The 17,033-nt window shown below is 41.5% G+C and overlaps 2 protein-coding genes across 2 annotated transcripts; both read right to left on the bottom strand.

The window, feature by feature from the left end:
* Positions 1–9,479: 9,479 nt before the first annotated feature.
* LOC143605799 (uncharacterized) lies at positions 9,480–11,352 on the bottom strand. The gene is made up of 2 exons (XM_077081781.1): positions 11,086–11,352; positions 9,480–10,457 (listed from the first exon to the last, which is right to left on the bottom strand). The coding sequence occupies exons 1-2, from the start codon at positions 11,350–11,352 to the stop codon at positions 9,480–9,482; spliced, it is 1,245 nt and encodes a 414-aa protein (XP_076937896.1).
* A 748-nt stretch (positions 11,353–12,100) lies between these two features.
* LOC143605800 (serine/threonine-protein kinase Nek1-like) lies at positions 12,101–16,050 on the bottom strand. Its single transcript, XM_077081782.1, has 14 exons — positions 15,543–16,050; positions 15,344–15,410; positions 15,092–15,157; positions 14,817–14,863; positions 14,689–14,734; positions 14,458–14,538; positions 14,299–14,341; positions 14,171–14,220; positions 14,007–14,088; positions 13,873–13,922; positions 13,556–13,629; positions 13,413–13,464; positions 12,799–13,242; positions 12,101–12,698 (listed from the first exon to the last, which is right to left on the bottom strand). The coding sequence occupies exons 1-14, from the start codon at positions 15,626–15,628 to the stop codon at positions 12,189–12,191; spliced, it is 1,698 nt and encodes a 565-aa protein (XP_076937897.1). The 5' UTR covers positions 15,629–16,050; the 3' UTR covers positions 12,101–12,188.
* Positions 16,051–17,033: the final 983 nt, after the last annotated feature.

Genomic DNA, 17,033 nt, shown 5'->3' with positions numbered 1-17,033 from the left:
TAGAGACTTGGTTTTTGGTTTTGTAAATCTCAATTTGGTAAAATCCAAGAAACCCGAATTACATATATTAATATATTTGCCTATGAACTTTCCTTGTTATGCAGCCTATTAAACACTTAACTCGTTACAAACCCGAGGAAACCGAATCATGAAACCAGAACACCCATCCTGTGATAACCCCGGTTATCTTGTTTGAAACCAAATCCTAAATCAAGAAGAATCTGATTTTTAGTTAAGTTTCGTCAACTTTAAATTCAGTTCAGTTTCAACCGAAAAATATTCCAAACTGAGACTGAACTGATGAACACTCCTATTTGCAACTTCTTTGATATCCAGTCACAAGCCTATTAAACCAAAAACCAAACTACATACTCGGTTTTGGTTCGATTAAAGAAATTAATATGTTTTTTTCTATTTCCATAGCCCATTAAATCTTCACTAGTTACACATGCTGATGTCGAGATTGATATGCGATATTGTAAACGATTACTCTAGGTGAAACAACATACGGTTTGGTTCGATTTTTGGCCTGACCGAAAAACTTAAACCAATGAACCCAAAACCCATACCGATAAACGCCTCCGCATCAGGTTATCAGCATAGGCCCACCCAATTTGATATGTAATTGGAGAAAATAAATACACCCAATCATGCTCATATTGATTTTTAATATTGGATTGAACGGCCTACAAGATGTGTGGATTTCCATTAGGTTTCCTCCACAATCACTGGTGTTGAAAGTGAAAATATCAAGTCTCAACCTCAAATGGGGGCTCACCAGCAATAACTCTGGTCCTTTTCAGATTAGGTTTCACTATTCATATCACATTAGCTAGCTGATATTTACAATTAATAGGAAGGAATATGCTAAGCACTTATGTCTTATCATGGAATCAATTTAATACTCACATTGGTTAATGATCTTAAGCATATCCATAGGACTATAAGATTATGTCTATCAAATCAATAACATTCAATTAGATTGAAAGCAACTGCAATTAATTGGGTGTTTGCAAGTGCTTTATTTATGCCATATTAGAATTATAAATGAAATCATAATGTGAAAAAAGCAATGTAATGAGTAATTACTCTAAAATGATTTATTCAATGAGATTAGTTACATTTAAGTGTTTAACAGCATAGTTCTATATATCCAAACAAATTTGCTGGTAAATTTTTTAAAAGTATAGGTTTTTTAGTTAATATGTAACACAATTAGTATTTATAAAGCTAAAAATGACAACAAAATGGTGGGACAAACTCATTTTGATCCACTATAAAATCCGCCCGACACACGTTTTAAATCCTCTATTCCAGTCCCCCAAATAACTTTTTGATACCAGGGATCTTTTGCTTAACCCTCACATGAACAACAATATATAAAATTACAAATGATCTCTTTTAACTTTCAAAATCTCCGCAAAACATGCATTTCTATAATATTAGCTTTAAAGAACTATATAGTTTTCAAAGTCACTTTGTCAAAACTAGCTATCAACAGGGGGTATATACGACCCAAGTCTTTCACAAGTCACTCGAGATTGGTTCACTAAAACTTGAATCAAGCCAAGCTTAAACGAGCTTGACCTAAGATTTAAGCTCATTTAATAAATGAGCACAAGCCGGAGCTTCACTTATCGAGCTTGACTAGGCCTGCGAGCCCCTAAACCCATTATTTATATAAACATAACAAATATGTAATTACATAATAAATATTATTATATATAAACTATGATAAAAATAACTAAATAACACTTATTTTATTAGATATGAAATGATAATTATAAATATATGTAATGATCATATGAATTAAAAATTCAGTAAATAATATATATGGCCAGGTTCGATCTTGAATACTTATTCACGAACCAAGCTCGAGTTTTAGACAGAGCTCAAACGAGACGAGCTAGAGCTTTCTTAAATGAAATGAGCTTGGCTCGTTTGCACCCTAGTTATCAAATTTCATGACAAATAGATTATAAAGTCTTCCAAAAGCAGTTGAAATTTCATAATAAATATTTTATAGAAATCTACCAAAAGATCACTAACCTGGAAAAGAACTATGTTAAAGATTTCTGATTTCAGATACTCCATTGCTTGATAACACATGAAACTACCATATGTTGAGTATAAATAACCAAATCAAATCACTTTTATCGCTTTAATCAGTGATACTATTTCTTTGATGAGTAAAGAACATACATCTACTTGGATCATTCATCCAAATCGCCATTTTCAACAACATTTAAGGTCAACATTTAGCGAAGATCTTGTTCGCACTGCTTTTATTCAGGGCGCGAACGACCCAGAGCTCATCCGCACCTTAACGGGTAAAGATGGCATGCCATCCACATGGGATGCCATCATGACAGCAGCTAAACGCTTTGCAGAAACGGAGAAGCAACTGGGTAGAGATCTCCCACAGAGCACAAACCTCTACACCCAGAAAACAAGGGAAGACAACGTCCTTACCGCCCGATTGAACAAAAAGCGAAAGCTAGGCATTTGGCAGTCAAGGGTAAACTTTGACACCTCATCCGGCTTGCAACATCGGTTAGGCGGAAGGGATAACGTACAGTCAAACAAGAACTCCAGATGGACGCCGCTCACCAAAAGCGTTACCGAGATATTCGCCACCGAGGAGCTCCCATGGCCAAAGCCTCAAATAATCCGACATCGTCACAATGCTGATCGGAGTAAATACTGTGACTTTCACAGGACAAAAGGCCACAAAACCGAAGAATGCATAGACGTAAAGGACATGGTCGAAGCATTTGTCAGAGATGGGACGCTCGCGCACCTCGTGGCGCAATGAACGCTGAGCAGGCTGATGCGTGTATAACCCCAGCTGGGGAACGAATAAAAATTCCAGCTTCAATGTGGAGACTACATGCTGCGTAAAGAACGAGATCCCGAACCAGGTGCGTATCGGCTCGATGGCACTCCCATCCCAACATGGAAGGGAGCTCAATTACACAGTTTGCATGTAAATCAATTCCAAATTTGTAAAGAAAAGGCCAAGAGCCACTTCTAATGGAAATGATTCTCCTTAGAACATCGACGCTGATGATTTTACATTTATACTTTTATGAACTTCCAACACGAATATGCCGGTTTTCACCGCATAATTACGTGAAAAGTCGTTGCATGGGGAAGGCGGCGAAACCCGCATAAACCCAAAAAACGGCAAACCTTCACGCAGGTCAGTCGAAGGGGAAAAGTTCAGTCATCCCATTAAATGAAAGTGCCGGTCTATCCGCATGAATCATGAGAGGAAACTGAACACTAACCTATTGACAACCGCGCGTCGAACGGTTAACTTATTCAAGAAAATTTCTAACAAAAGGATGAGGAAAACCTACACGCAGGACAGATATAGGTAAAGTTCAGCCATCCTACTAAGTGCAAGTGACGGTCCTACCCGCACAATCACGAAAGAGGAAGCAAAACTTCAACCTATTATCTACCACGTTCAAAGGTTAACTTATCCTAAACACTTAGAAATTTCAAAAAAGGATGAGGAAAACCTACACGCAGGTCAGATATAGGTAAAGTTTAGCCATCCTACTAAGTGCAAGTGACGGTCCTACCCGCACAATCACGAAAGAGGAAGCAAAACTTCAACCTATTATCTACCACGTTCAAAGGTTAACTTATCCTAAACACTTAGAAATTTCAAAAAAGATGAGGAAAACCTCCACGCAGGTCAGATGGTAAAGTTTAGCCATCCTACTAAGTGCAAGTGACGGTCCTACCCGCACAATCACGAAAGAGGAAGCAAAACTTCACACCTATTATCTACCACGTTCAAAGGTTAATTTATCCTAACACTTAGAAATTTCAAAAAAAGATGACGAAAACCTACACGCAGGTCAGATGTACGTAGAGTTTAGCCATCCTACTAAGTGCAAGTGACGGTCCGACCCGCACAATCACGAAAGAGGAAGCAAAACTTCAACCTATTATCTACCACGTTCAAAGGTTAACTTATTCTAAACACTTGGAAAATTGCTAATTTAAACTAAAGAATGCAAGTCATATAACGTTTATAAAGCAAGGAATCCAGAGAAAATAGCGGTCTTACCCGCACAGAGATTTATATTTCACAATGATTCATTACAAGAATGGCCGGGTAACTACCCGCCTACAAGAAAATAAATCTATACAAGCTAAATCTATCCTAGCAGTGGGAAGGGATCTTCAGGATCAGGCTTCAGGGCCACTTCCACTTGGACCAGCACCATCAGTAGAGCGTGGCAGTTCAAGGAAAGCTTTAAGGATAGCTAGCCCATCATCAGCAGCAGCGACTTCGTTCACCTTCTCCACCACCGGGTGCGGGAAGGCGGCATACTGGTTCACTGCTTGGTCGTAAATAGCTTCAGTATCCACATTATACAAAGGGAAGTTGGAAGGCGGGATGCCTTTCTCAACGAACCCTAGACCAAGCAGGAAGCCGACCCTTTCCCCATCCTCGTGAGAAGCGTTGAGGGCTGCGCTCATAGCATCGTCATACGACGTCTCAGCAAAGACTCGATGCACAACCTACAAAAGAAAATATACAAGTGTCAAAACCTTTTCTATTTACAAAGAAAAGCGTGAAGACATGAAGCCAAACATACCTGAGACAACGCTTCTCGAAGAAGCCATTCCTTGGCAACCAGAGCTTCTTGGAGGGCAGCTTGAGATTCGTTACGGGCGCGTTCGGCTTCACTCTTGTTGAGGTTGGCAAGCAACACATCTTTAGCCGCAGCCTCTTCGACGCCCTTTAGCTTACGCTCGGTATGGTCAAGCACCCCCCTCTGGTCCAGGATTTCTTGAAGCTTCTTAGCGTCCTCCATCGCCAAGGCATCATGAGCCTGCTGGAGAGCCTCTAATTTGGCTTTAAGCTCTTCATTCTCCAGGCGTAGAGGCTCAGCAACAGCTTCAGCCTTGGTGGCCCTTTCAGTTGCGTTCCTAGCAGTCTTCTTAGCCAGCCGAAGCTGTTCATTAACAGCCTGGGCAGCCTTGGAGCGAGCCTCGAGACGGGCCTGAACCTCAACTTCAAGGGCCTTGAACGCCTTCTCCTTCTCCGCCGCCGCGGCGGAAAGCCTCCTATTCTCCTCCCGGACAGCCCGCGCCTGAGCTACTTCCTGAAGGCGAGCTGCTTTTAACTTGTCGTTTTCACGACAAAGCAGCTCGACGCGCGGCTGCATCCGGGCCAGGAGAACCCGAAGCTCATTGCTTAGCCTACCCTCCTGGTAGCTAGCCATGGCTTCCCCCAACGCACCACTAGGAGCAGCGTGACGAGCCCACTCCACGCACTCCACAGGGGTGCGAAGGGTTGTTCCTCGGCGAATGTTCCATCGTGGAACATACACTTCATTGGAATCCGACACTGCAAAAAACAAAAAGCAGTTAGGAAAAGATGATAAAAAAATATATATAAAATAGGCCAAAAGAACCCTACGCACCTGTAGGGTCAATAACAGGCCGATAGCCGCCGAACCCATCACCTGAACCCAAGGGAAATCCATCCAAGAGGTCAGGCAGATGGGAAGGTGGCAGAGTTTGGCGATACGCCCCATGCATACCTGAAGGATCGGCCGTCGTTGCCGATGACGGAGGCATGGTAGCGGCCGCCGCGGTCGCCGCTGCGGAATCCGCAGCAATAGTAACCGCCGGCTCGGTGAAAGATGCTGTAAAAATAGCACTCACAGCCGGCGGTGACGTCATCTCAGCTGGAACAGTCGGCTCAAAGGAGTGAGCAACTGAACCAGCGGAAGCAGGCGCAGGCGCCTGGGTCGACGCCTCAGGTAGGCTGACCAAGCCTACCGTCATTGGCGGAGAGGTACTCCTCTGCGCTCCACCCTGGAATGCGTCAACATCCACGCCTGCGTAAAGAAGATAAGTGTTAACGATATTAAACTATGAAGCTAAAGATAAAGGAAGTTTGTACTTACGGGTTTTCTTGAGCCTAAAGGTACGGAGAGGCGGGGACGAACCCGATGGAGCCGGCCTCTTTGCGCCGGTCACCGTCGTCTTCTTGGGCTCTCCGGAGGTGACAGTCGCAGCCTCCGGAGCGGTGGTCTTATCACCACCGGGATTCCCCTCCACCTCTTCGCTCTCGGTCTCCGAATCAGACCGAGGCGCCGGATCGGCAGTGGAGGCCACCTTCTCCTTCCCCTTCCCGCCGGCAGCCTTCTTCTTCCGCACCAACGGAGGACCATCTGCGGATTCCTCATCAGAACATACGATTAGAGGAATTCCAGCAGAGGTTTCAACATTGAGGGATCGAGGGTTGAATAGCGCCTTACCTGGCCGCCTGGCGCTCAGGATCTCGTGGCCTAGCGGGTAGACCTCCACGAACCGATCCGCCGTTTGTTCTAGGATGGGCAACTCGTTCTCGTCTAGAGCGCGAGTACCCATCCGAGCGGGACCGTCAGCCTTCCGCGGGTTCAGGAGCGACTGCAAGTCGTTCCCCTCTGAAATAAACAGGAAAGAAGTTAGAAGAAATTCAAAATCAACAATAAGAAACAAAGCATACCGTAAGGAACAGAGTTCGAACCGTATTCAAGGACGATTGGGATCTTTTGCGCATCCGCCTCCTTCCACACCCGGCTCATCCCGAGCATCACCATCCCGGACTCCGCAAACCGGTAAACCGGAGATTGGACCCGGGATATCTTCGAAAACCATTCCGCCTCCTGGTAGTTGGAGGCGTGAAGGCTGGGAAGTGCTTGCCCATTCTTGAATTTCATGGCAAGGGGGATGGCACGGGCGGAGATGAAGAAGAACTCCCGCTTCCACGCGCGAAGACTGCGCTCGGTCTCGCAAATCTTCAAACCCTTTATCCGGGTTATCAACGTATACCACCCCTGGATGCACCTCCAAGAGTAGAAGGTCATCAGGCGGTCAACATAGGGCTCAATGCCCAGAATCCGGCACACCCACTCGAAGTGGCGAACCTTGGCAATCGCCATCGGATGCACCTCGGTCAGGTGCACACCGTGCCTCTCAAGGACACGGTAAACAAACTTTGTCAATGGGAACCTAAGATTCCCATAAACAAAGGATGCAGCATATACCCCGATCTTGCCTCTGGGGGCATCGTAAACCGTCTGGTGGGGTTCAGGAAACTCAGGCTCGAGAGACTCGAGCATGAATTTCCTGACGACGTACTGGTACAGATCGACAGGCAGAGCACACTGGCACTCGCCAGCAGTACTCTTGTCATCGGCTGTAGACTCGAGATCACGAGACGACATCTTGCAAAAGAAAGATGAAAACGATTTCGGGAGAATGCTTGCCTGAAAAGGTGAGTATTCGCCGGAAATCGCTTAGAAGATGAAGAGAAGAGTGAAAGTATGGATTACAAAGAACCCTCTCCCCCTTTATATACTAATCGCAATTAATGCGATGCATTTAATGCGGAAGAGAGAGAAATCGAAGGTGCAATGAAACTATGACACGTGGCAAAAAGCAAGCTGGCAACAGCTGTTGAAAGGACGCGCACCATTAATTTCGCGGCCACGCGCCCGAAAAATCGCGCCCACGCGCCTGAAAAAGCGTCTGGAATGACCATGTACTGTCACGTCACCATAACTTCCTGCACGTCCTGACACAGTCAGAAGAAACCGTCGCACGACGTTTCAGAGGTTTGGACTGTTCTTATCTTTCCACCAACTCTTCGAATTTCAAAATTAAAAATTCAAAAAGATTCAAAAGTAAGCGGGAAAATACCCCTTACCTTGGCAACCAAGTAACCATAAGACGGATGCGGGTACAGTGTTAAGGCAAAACCCTTCACATACCTAGCACCCGCAGGGAATTGAAGCCAAGAAAACCTTGGCAAACAAGTAACCGTAAGACGGATGCGGGTACAGTGTTAAGGCAAAACCCTTCACATACCTAGCACCCGCAGGGAATTGAAGCCAAGTATACCTCGGCAACCAAGTAACTATAAGACGGGTGCGGGTACAGTGTTAAGGCAAAACCCTTCACATACCTAGCACCCGCAGGGAATTGACGCCAGGAATACCTTGGAAGTAAAGTAACCGTAAGACGAGCGCGGGTACAGTGTTAAGGCAAAACCCTTCACATACCTAGCGCTCCGCTGGGAATTGAAACCAAGAAGGATCTTCTAGGCAATGCTTGCGGAAACGGAAATAACATCCCCACATAGCGGGAACGTCGAGAACTACGTTATTTGAAGCTCCAGGATGGAATTGGTGGTTTTAACATAATTGATCACTATGTTCAAAACTACCAAAACCTCATGGAGAATCCACACAAGTGGGACTCAACGCTCCTGACTTGCGAGGAGGTTACAGACCTACCCGCATCATACCCAAAGATCAAGCAGGAAACTCGGGAATTTCTGCAAGTGACAAGGACTTCCGCGGGAAGAATCCCCATGGAAAACCTTAAAAAACCCTTTTCAAAACCCTTTGCTTAAGTCCAAAAGTTCACCTCACTTTATTAAACACTCATGAGAAGAACATTGGACTGGGGGGACTTGAAGAGGTAGGTCCCAGCAGAGCCCAGTTGGACCCGCAAGACTCACCTTGAAGAGGGACGTCTGCGCAGAAACCAACTAGATCCGCAGGACCAACCATGCTCAGAGACGTGACGTCCTTACGTGCAGTACGCAAGCTGTTCCCGCAGGAAATGCCTCCCGATGGTGAAGGACTCCGCCTGTTCCCGCAGCTTCGGATACAAGCCATCAGGGAAGGCCACCCGCGCAGCAAGGCTACACGCACAAGGCACTTAGCTCTCAATCACTCAGTGTCACCTGAAGGAATGAGCAAAGCCGGGAACAATCCCGCACAAGGGCGGGAGGGGGAATACTCCCGCCCAAATAAGCCAGTCCGTACGATACGGGAAGATCTTCTGTACTGTACCTGACGAGGTATGGGCAAAAGATCTGACTAAAGATACGACAGCTTATTGACAACAGTATGGCGAGCAGCATGCTCCTGTACTGTATGTCACTATTAGCCGCTGCCTACTCACCAACTCCTGTCATACCACGTGCATAGCCGGCAGTTGGTGGAAAAGGAATAGTATACAGCAGGCCTGGTCACTATCAGCCGCTGCCTACCCACCAACTATCAGCAGGGCACGTGCGTAGGCCACTGTTGGTTGAACAGGATTACTATTCAGCAGGCCACACCTCCTTGGAAACCTACCTTCGGCTATAAATACCACAAATGGTATGACCATCTCATCTTATCATATCTTACCATATTATCATCATATTATACCTGATATCTGCTCTAGCAATCTCTTAATATACATTTATATTTAAAGAGCAATCTAGTCTGATTCTCACGCCGGAGGGTGGTCACAAGGAGGAACCCCCCCCCCCCCCCCCCTTCTCAGTGACAAGCTCACGGTGTCTGTTTTGCAGGTTATCAGAAGAACCATCTTCTCTGGGTCTAACCCCTCGTGGGAAACATCTATCTAACCCCCAGGTTACTTGTAATCTGCCCGGGGTCCGGTTAGTGTTTTTCCTTTGACTGCAATCCACTGCTTCCATAATATTGCTTTGTTGTTTCTCTTGAGAATTCTGCAAATGTCATCCAGTTTTTCAAGCGATCACAAAGTGGTGGGACTAGTTTACCAATATCTGAACTTGGTTTTTGACACCGATTTTCCTCATCACATATTCTAGAATCTTCACCCTTCGAACTTTCAACTGATAAATCATACGAATAGAGTGTTTTGCTCCATACAGGCTGCAAGAACACAACAAATGTTTCCCTGCTCAGATTTTCCAAACTTTTAGGCCTACAAACCGAGTGAAGAGTTGCACGAAGTTTCCCCTTTGATAATATGTCACCTGACTCTCCTACTTGAACAATAAAACTCTCAGAAGAAGCCTTTACCATTACAACACTGTTCTTATTGGGATCAAATATTTGCAAATATGTATGTCCACTCGGGGAAGGACACTCTTTCCCGTCACATGATTGAGAAGAACCGTTATTCTCAGGAGCAAACATGAACATTGGAGCTGTCAAAACAGTGAACACCCCATAATCATAATGCCACTGCTGCCATAAATCAGAGTGATTACTGCAAGTTGTTTCAGTTTTCTTTGTTTTAGAACGAGTCTTGTTAGAAGCTTGGAGAATAAGGTTATCTAGAACCGAATGGTAGTGTATAAGACGCCCTTTAGCTGAGCATGATTCTAGTAGGCTTTGCTCTAGCTCATTCCCACCAATGATCTTGTCACACGCCCGTGCCAGTCGAAGGCCTAACTCAATCATGCAATTCCCTAGATCTTTGAACATCTTCTCAAGATTCTTGAATTCACATGGAATCTCCATATCTGAATTGAAACCTTCGGTCTCAGAATGATTTGTGTTACAGAAGTTGCTAACATCTGAATTCAGGTTGTATTTTAATTGCATTGCGAAAGGGGAGACTGTTCTGTCGGTGTTCTTCAGTGGAACATCACTCCCTAACCCATGATCCTGCAAATGTGGCACCAAATGTTGTTACAAATTTTATTATTGGCACAGATCCTGATTCCTTATACACCATTTACAATCAGCAATTATTATCATTTATGGGTGTAAACGAGCCGAGCCGAGCCCGACTCGTTTCGAGCTCTTTTCTAAAGCTTGAGCTCGGCTCGTGAGTCGTTTTTTGAAGCTCGGGCTCGGCTCGTTTATTATTTAATAATTAATATATATATATATATATACGTATTAATTATTTTTATATATTTGAGTAAAACTTTAACAAGCTTAAACTCAGCTCGAGATCATGTAGTACCTTAAATAAGCAAAAGCTCAGCTCGAGCACTAGTGTGTAGTGTGACATTAATACATAGAAGTTTAAAAAAGGTCAAACTGAAAAATACACAAGGATCGAGCTCAGGCTCGAAAGTATAACTAACGAGCTTTATTTGAGGTTGTGGCTCGGGTCAAGCTCGAAAAAGCTCGGCTCGGTTCGAGATGTTTTCAAAATTAACTAGATCAATTAATTAAACAAAAAGTTAAAACTCATAAGCTACTTCAGTTGGTTCAGGCATTTCATCAAACACCTAATCTGCATCTCCAGAAACAAACATTTACTTCCCATTCACATATCCTTTACCTTGAGTACGCGTTTCCGATCTTCGTTGTTAAGAAGAGCGAGCTTCCGGGCCATCGAAAGCAGCTTTCGACGGATATCGGAAGCGTCAGGCACTCCGGTAATGGCGAGAAGGCCTGGACTGGATGGCCCTAGGTTTTTCATGATTGTGCTCATCACTGATTCCAAATATTCGTATGATGTTGGTAACTGATGAGCTGAAGAAGACAATGCCATGAGATCAGAGTATTGAAGATTGTAAAGTTCTAGGGTTTCAATTTCTTCAGTCATGGTCAACTGGTATTGCTTTTGGCGCGCAAGTGATGTAACTTGTTTTTAAATGTTTTAATAACCGAAATGTTACCGAATCAGATGTCTTACCGGTTTACCGGTCGAACCAATTTAGTTTAAATATCAGGTGACGTCATAATTAATTTTAAAAATAGAAACGTGCATATAACCAATTTAAAATAAAATATATAACTACTCTTTATTTGATGTAGATTTGTATTGTTAACAAAATATAAAGTCTGGAATAAATAAACGTAATTTTAAAAGGATAGATATTGAAATCTAGTCCAACCACTTAGTCCATAACGTTTAGTCTAATTCACCATCCCGGGATTGAGTTATGTAAAATCGACTATCATGCTTGGATGGAAGGAGCATACAAGACTCTCGAGGTTGGACAGAGGCGCCCCTTCTCAGTCAGGAGTGAGTTGTGAATTCTAGTGATAAAGCTTGTAAGGTTTGATCTAAGGTATTTGGAATCAAGATCCAAAAAATAGAATTATTGGGTTCAAGTGAAGGCGGTTTAAATAGACTGAATTAGACCAGTTTTGTATCTAGTTCCAATTTGTTCCGTTTCGAGAACAATTTGGTTTTTATACGTGTTTCACATTGTGAGCTAGTAAGGGGTGTACCGTGTACAGTTAATTAAGTTATTTTTATTAAAACTTATAACCTATTAAAATTCACATGATAATTCCCAAATCATTTAATGTGATTCACTTATCAAAATTATGTTAAAACTTGAAAACAAAACTTATATTTTCATCCTCCATGAGCAAGCACTTCACATAATCACATATACAGTTATGCACTTTACATATCAGACTTCAAATAGACTAAAAGTCCCCAGTAATTGCCTTAAAACTTTTTGACAACCAAATAGCAGTTTCTCTTGGAGACACTTTCTCGGGCCCGAACGGTTTCAGCAACACTGATAATTCTTCAATCCTTTTTTGCTGCATTAGCTGTGCACTAAACTCCAACAACCCTTCTAAAGCCTCTGCCCTTTGCTGGTATGATGATGTGTCAAACCTTCGGTTCAGGGCCCGTGAATCAAAATGCGGGTGGTTTGAAGCAACCTGAGCAGTTTCAGTGTGGGTTTGATCAATGAACTTGACTCTGGTGTGATGGTCCATTTTGATTGACTGATTGGAACTACATTGAGGTGATATTGATGAAGTTTTAGAGACGGGTAGTATTAAGTGTTTTTCTGTAGAGGCTAAAGGGATTTCTGTCATTTTGTCAATAAGTGGATCGTTGACTGATACATCTGGAGACTCGATACTAGAAAGAACCATACGGTTGACTCGTGAAGGTCTGCTAGCAGAAGTTCGTGATACTGGGAGCTGAGAAAAAAGACATAAATGCCCTTAGTGTATTTTTAACATGGAGAGCAAAATTGGGAACAGCATATTAAGAACATGAAAAAACCATGATTTAAAGTACCTTAGGTGGACCGGTTTGTCTTTTGGGAGTTGATTTATTTGCTGGATTAGTTGATTTTTTTGCTGGATTGAATCTTTGCGTTCGGGTAGTAACAGGTGTTTTAGCAGCCATTGATTTATCTCCATCCATACTATCAGTGGATAGCTTTCTAGTCAAGGTTCTTGACAGATCCTGTACTTTCTCTGACCACAAAGAAACTTGATCATGTTCAGATATACTAGGTTTTAACGCACGATCGCTGCTAAATGATTGCTTCTGGTTTCTGTGAAAATGAACCCTTTGAAGTTCAGGTTCAGTTTCGGGTTCAGGTTCAATAAATGTTTCCTTTTCATAGTTGTAATCAGACCACTGGGCTGGATATGCATGGCGTTTTGGGTTGTTGAAGTTTAGATGGAGATTATGTATGTACGGTTGAAGATGTGAATGTTTGAGCAAATCTGCAGCCTGGAATTAAGTAAAAAATAAAATCAATAAAAAATTGTATAATGGTAAGAGGTGTCAATATCGATCGAACTCGTTTTGACCAGAGTCCATTTTGACTAATTGACAACCCACACATTACAAGCCAAGACTAGAAGGTAAAGAAAAAGGATAGAAAGAACAAGTTTGCATACACTTGGTCTTGTTTCTGGGTTTTTCCGAAGCATGCTTTTAACAAGCCCTCGACTAGAAGGTAAAAAAAAAAAGAAGATATGTTGGTCAATAAACCTATGAAAGATAAACTTGTTAAAAACTCAAAAGAAATTAAAACACTTACAATGCACCAGAATATATGGTTGGAAGTGGAGCGACTACAGATTTATTTATTTTGTTGATTAAAGCTTGCATATCCTGCTCAGAAATGAAATTTTAAAGTAAACAATTAGTTAAAAGCACATATATAAATAACATATTTTTTATTTACATTTCTTGCAGCACTATTTTATGTTTATGATTATAGATCTTAACAAAGGTTTTCCTGTTTGTCATCACTAAATGGTATTTAACAAATTCGGTTAATATATAATAGTCAAACTTTTATGCCAGTCAAACAGTGAAATTTAATGGAATGAAGGGAGCAAAAGATAAACTTACAAAAGCTTTAAAGGCAGGCTTGAAAGCCATCATTTCATATATACAGCATCCTGGACAAGTAGCAAGTAAGCATATATTAACCAAAAAAGCGACTACAAACGCAGCAAAGACAAATTATTAGATGTAAAAAATACCTAAAGACCAGATATCTGACTTAAAACCATAAGGTATATCTGCAAGAAGCTCAGGGCACATGTAACTAGGAGTTCCCACAACCTAAAATTGAAACGTGTGTGATCAGAACATTTGACTGTAGTCAAAACATCATTAAAACAAGTTTTTGAAGCAATATACTTACAGAGGATGCGAGATCATCAGAAGTCAACATTTTAGCAAGACCAAAATCACCTGAAAACAACAAAAGAAACTAATATTGAAGCATCTGCGTGATTTCATGTTGTTAAGTACAAGGTAACTGATAACTACCAAGTCGGATCTCTTGATCTCTTGTTAGGAATATATTCGAACACTGAAGTGAAAACAGAATTATTAAGTCAAATCATTTTTTCAATTTTCGGATATCTCGGAGAGATGTGACATTATTATGTGGAAATATCTACAGAAAAATATGGTTAAGAAGTCAACCTTAACATCTCGATGAAGAATATGATTAGCATGCAAGTAATCAAGAGCTGTCAGGAGTTGAACAAGCCATTGGCACAGTTTCTGCACATTTAAACAAGATGGCATCAGCTTTATACATGAGTTTGATTTCGACTAATATTATCATGTTTGAAATGTATGTGTGAGAGAAAGTGAGCTTGTTGATCCTTATAAAAGATGTATTGAGGCCAAAGTTACAGAATTTAAGTTAACCTCTTCTGAAAAATGAACTCCATTGGCTCTTTTGATTGCTTCAGCCCTACATGTATAAATAGTTGAAAACATCACAACAACCATACAATAAAAAATTATATTAAATATTAATATAGAATATTGCTTACATATCTCCTCCTTCACAATGAGCAATAATAATACACACATAACAACCCTGAAAGAAAGATATCCAGAAGTTCAGCTTTCATTTTTGAACATCTTTCATGTTATATGCATTTATAGTTTTAAACTATCATCATCCTTACAGAAATGGTCAGTGTATTTTATATATTTAAGAAATAATCAAAACAATTTCATCAAATCACATGTAGTAAAAGGTTGCACTATTTATGAAGCCTATATAATGCAACTGGCATCACTAGAACCAACAGTGCACACAGACCTTTTCTACCCACGAATCTTTGTATTCTACTATAAATGGATTTTGCACTTTGGAAATAAGCTCCATCTGCACAATAAAGAACCAAATAAGTTTCCATGATTTTAATTGAGATGTTAGATCTTTACAAAATGCTACTTTACTAAAGGTCAATAATACACTTTTACACCTTCTAATCAATAATTATAAAACCAATACATTTTTTCTCTTCATGTTTGTTCTATTATTCAATGTAAAAGGGGGAATAAAAACAACCTCCTGTAGGGCAGATCGGCGGGTCCTATCAGACTGTCGGGCCAGCCGGATTTTCTTCAAAACATACCTGAAACAATAAAGATTTCATCAATCATATAGACCTAATACACCGAGCATCTTCTCATTCACAGTCAAAAACACTTAAAACAAATATTATAATATTTATTCCAAAGATGAATAATATAAACGAAAACCTTACTTTTTCTTTTCGCGTTTATGCTTCACAAGTAAAGCAGAAGCAAAGGATCCTTTCCCAATCTGCTCCAACACTTCATAATTCTCCATTCGACGAAATCTTAATATCTGTCAACTTTCCGGTCTGCTAACAACCACTATAACAAAACCATAGTCATGTTATATAATGTTGCACATGACACAAAATACAAATTCAAATTGGTGACATTCTACTAGCAATAAATGAACACAACTTCTAACGGAAAAAGACATCTGTTGTTACAAAATCTTAATCAGTACCAAACACACATCCAATCAAAGAGGGAAGTAAACAACACTTATCTTTCATCCATTATTCCTAACAGTTGCTTCTCAACAACACGCCAAACATTTCGAATATCACATCTTAAATTAATTATAGCACGTTCATTCTTCATATTCCTAATCTCACACTTCAATCAATAAAATAAAAAGCCTAAAAGTGCAAAACCGAAGATACAGATACTTTACGTATCGAATGAGTTTCATATACGCGATCGGTAACGAACAAATTTGAGCATCAATTAACGAAAACCTAAAGCGTAATCACATAAATAGTAGAGAATATTGATTCGATGAATGAACTTACATTGAACAGGCGAAGAGTAATTGCAAAGAAGGTGTTTGATTATTGTTATTATAATAACTGAATATGTCGCAAATGAAAGAGTCATGAGTAGCATTGAGTGAATAAAGAAATAATATTTTGACAGAAAATAATGAAGAAGAAAGTGGTTTGTTTTGATTGATTAATGGGAAATAATAAGTCATTGACGGGGCGGCAAAAGAATTGAAAACTGAAAAGAAAAGAAAAGGTAGTCGGAATAGGTGAATTTAAAAATGTTGGATACGTGCCCACAATGTTTTTTTGTTTGGGTGAGTGAGGGGATGAACAACTTGCAGCTTTCAAACGGGATTCTAGTGTTACCCCCAATAAATAAATTTCTATATTTTGTTTATGTGTTTTATAGCACACGATTATCTATTTAAAAAAATGTGTTAGAAATTGAAGAGGTAGGTCCCAGCAGAGCCCAGTTGGACCCACAAGACTCACCTTAAACAGGGACGTCTGCGCAATGACCAACTGCTCCAGCAGGACCCACCATGCTCAAAGAACCTTACGCGCAGTACGCCAGCTGTACCCGCAGGGAAAGCCTCCCAATGGTGAAGTACCCCGCCTGTTCCCGCAGCTGCGGATACAAGCCATCAGGGAAGGCTACCCGCACTAACAGCAAGGCTACACGCACAAGGCATTAGCTACTTCAGTAGTCACATGAAGGAATGAGCAAGGCGGGAATACTCCCGCCTAAATGAGCCAGTCCGTATGCTTCTGGAAGGTCTTTCGTACTATACCTACTAAGGTATGGGCGGAACAGACAATTTGACCAGAGCAGCCCATGAACCAATCACAGGGTGACAGCTCACCGACAACAATACGAGGAGGAGCACCCTCTAGTACTGTTTGTCACTATTAGCC

The sequence above is a fragment of the Bidens hawaiensis genome, unplaced genomic scaffold (assembly GCF_021521415.1).
Source record: "Bidens hawaiensis isolate Kalapana, Puna unplaced genomic scaffold, B.hawaiensis_p1.1 tig00071511_1, whole genome shotgun sequence".
Classification (NCBI taxonomy): domain Eukaryota; kingdom Viridiplantae; phylum Streptophyta; class Magnoliopsida; order Asterales; family Asteraceae; genus Bidens; species Bidens hawaiensis.
Note: the sequence above shows the minus strand (reverse complement) of the source record. Positions and strands in the feature narration are given on the sequence as shown.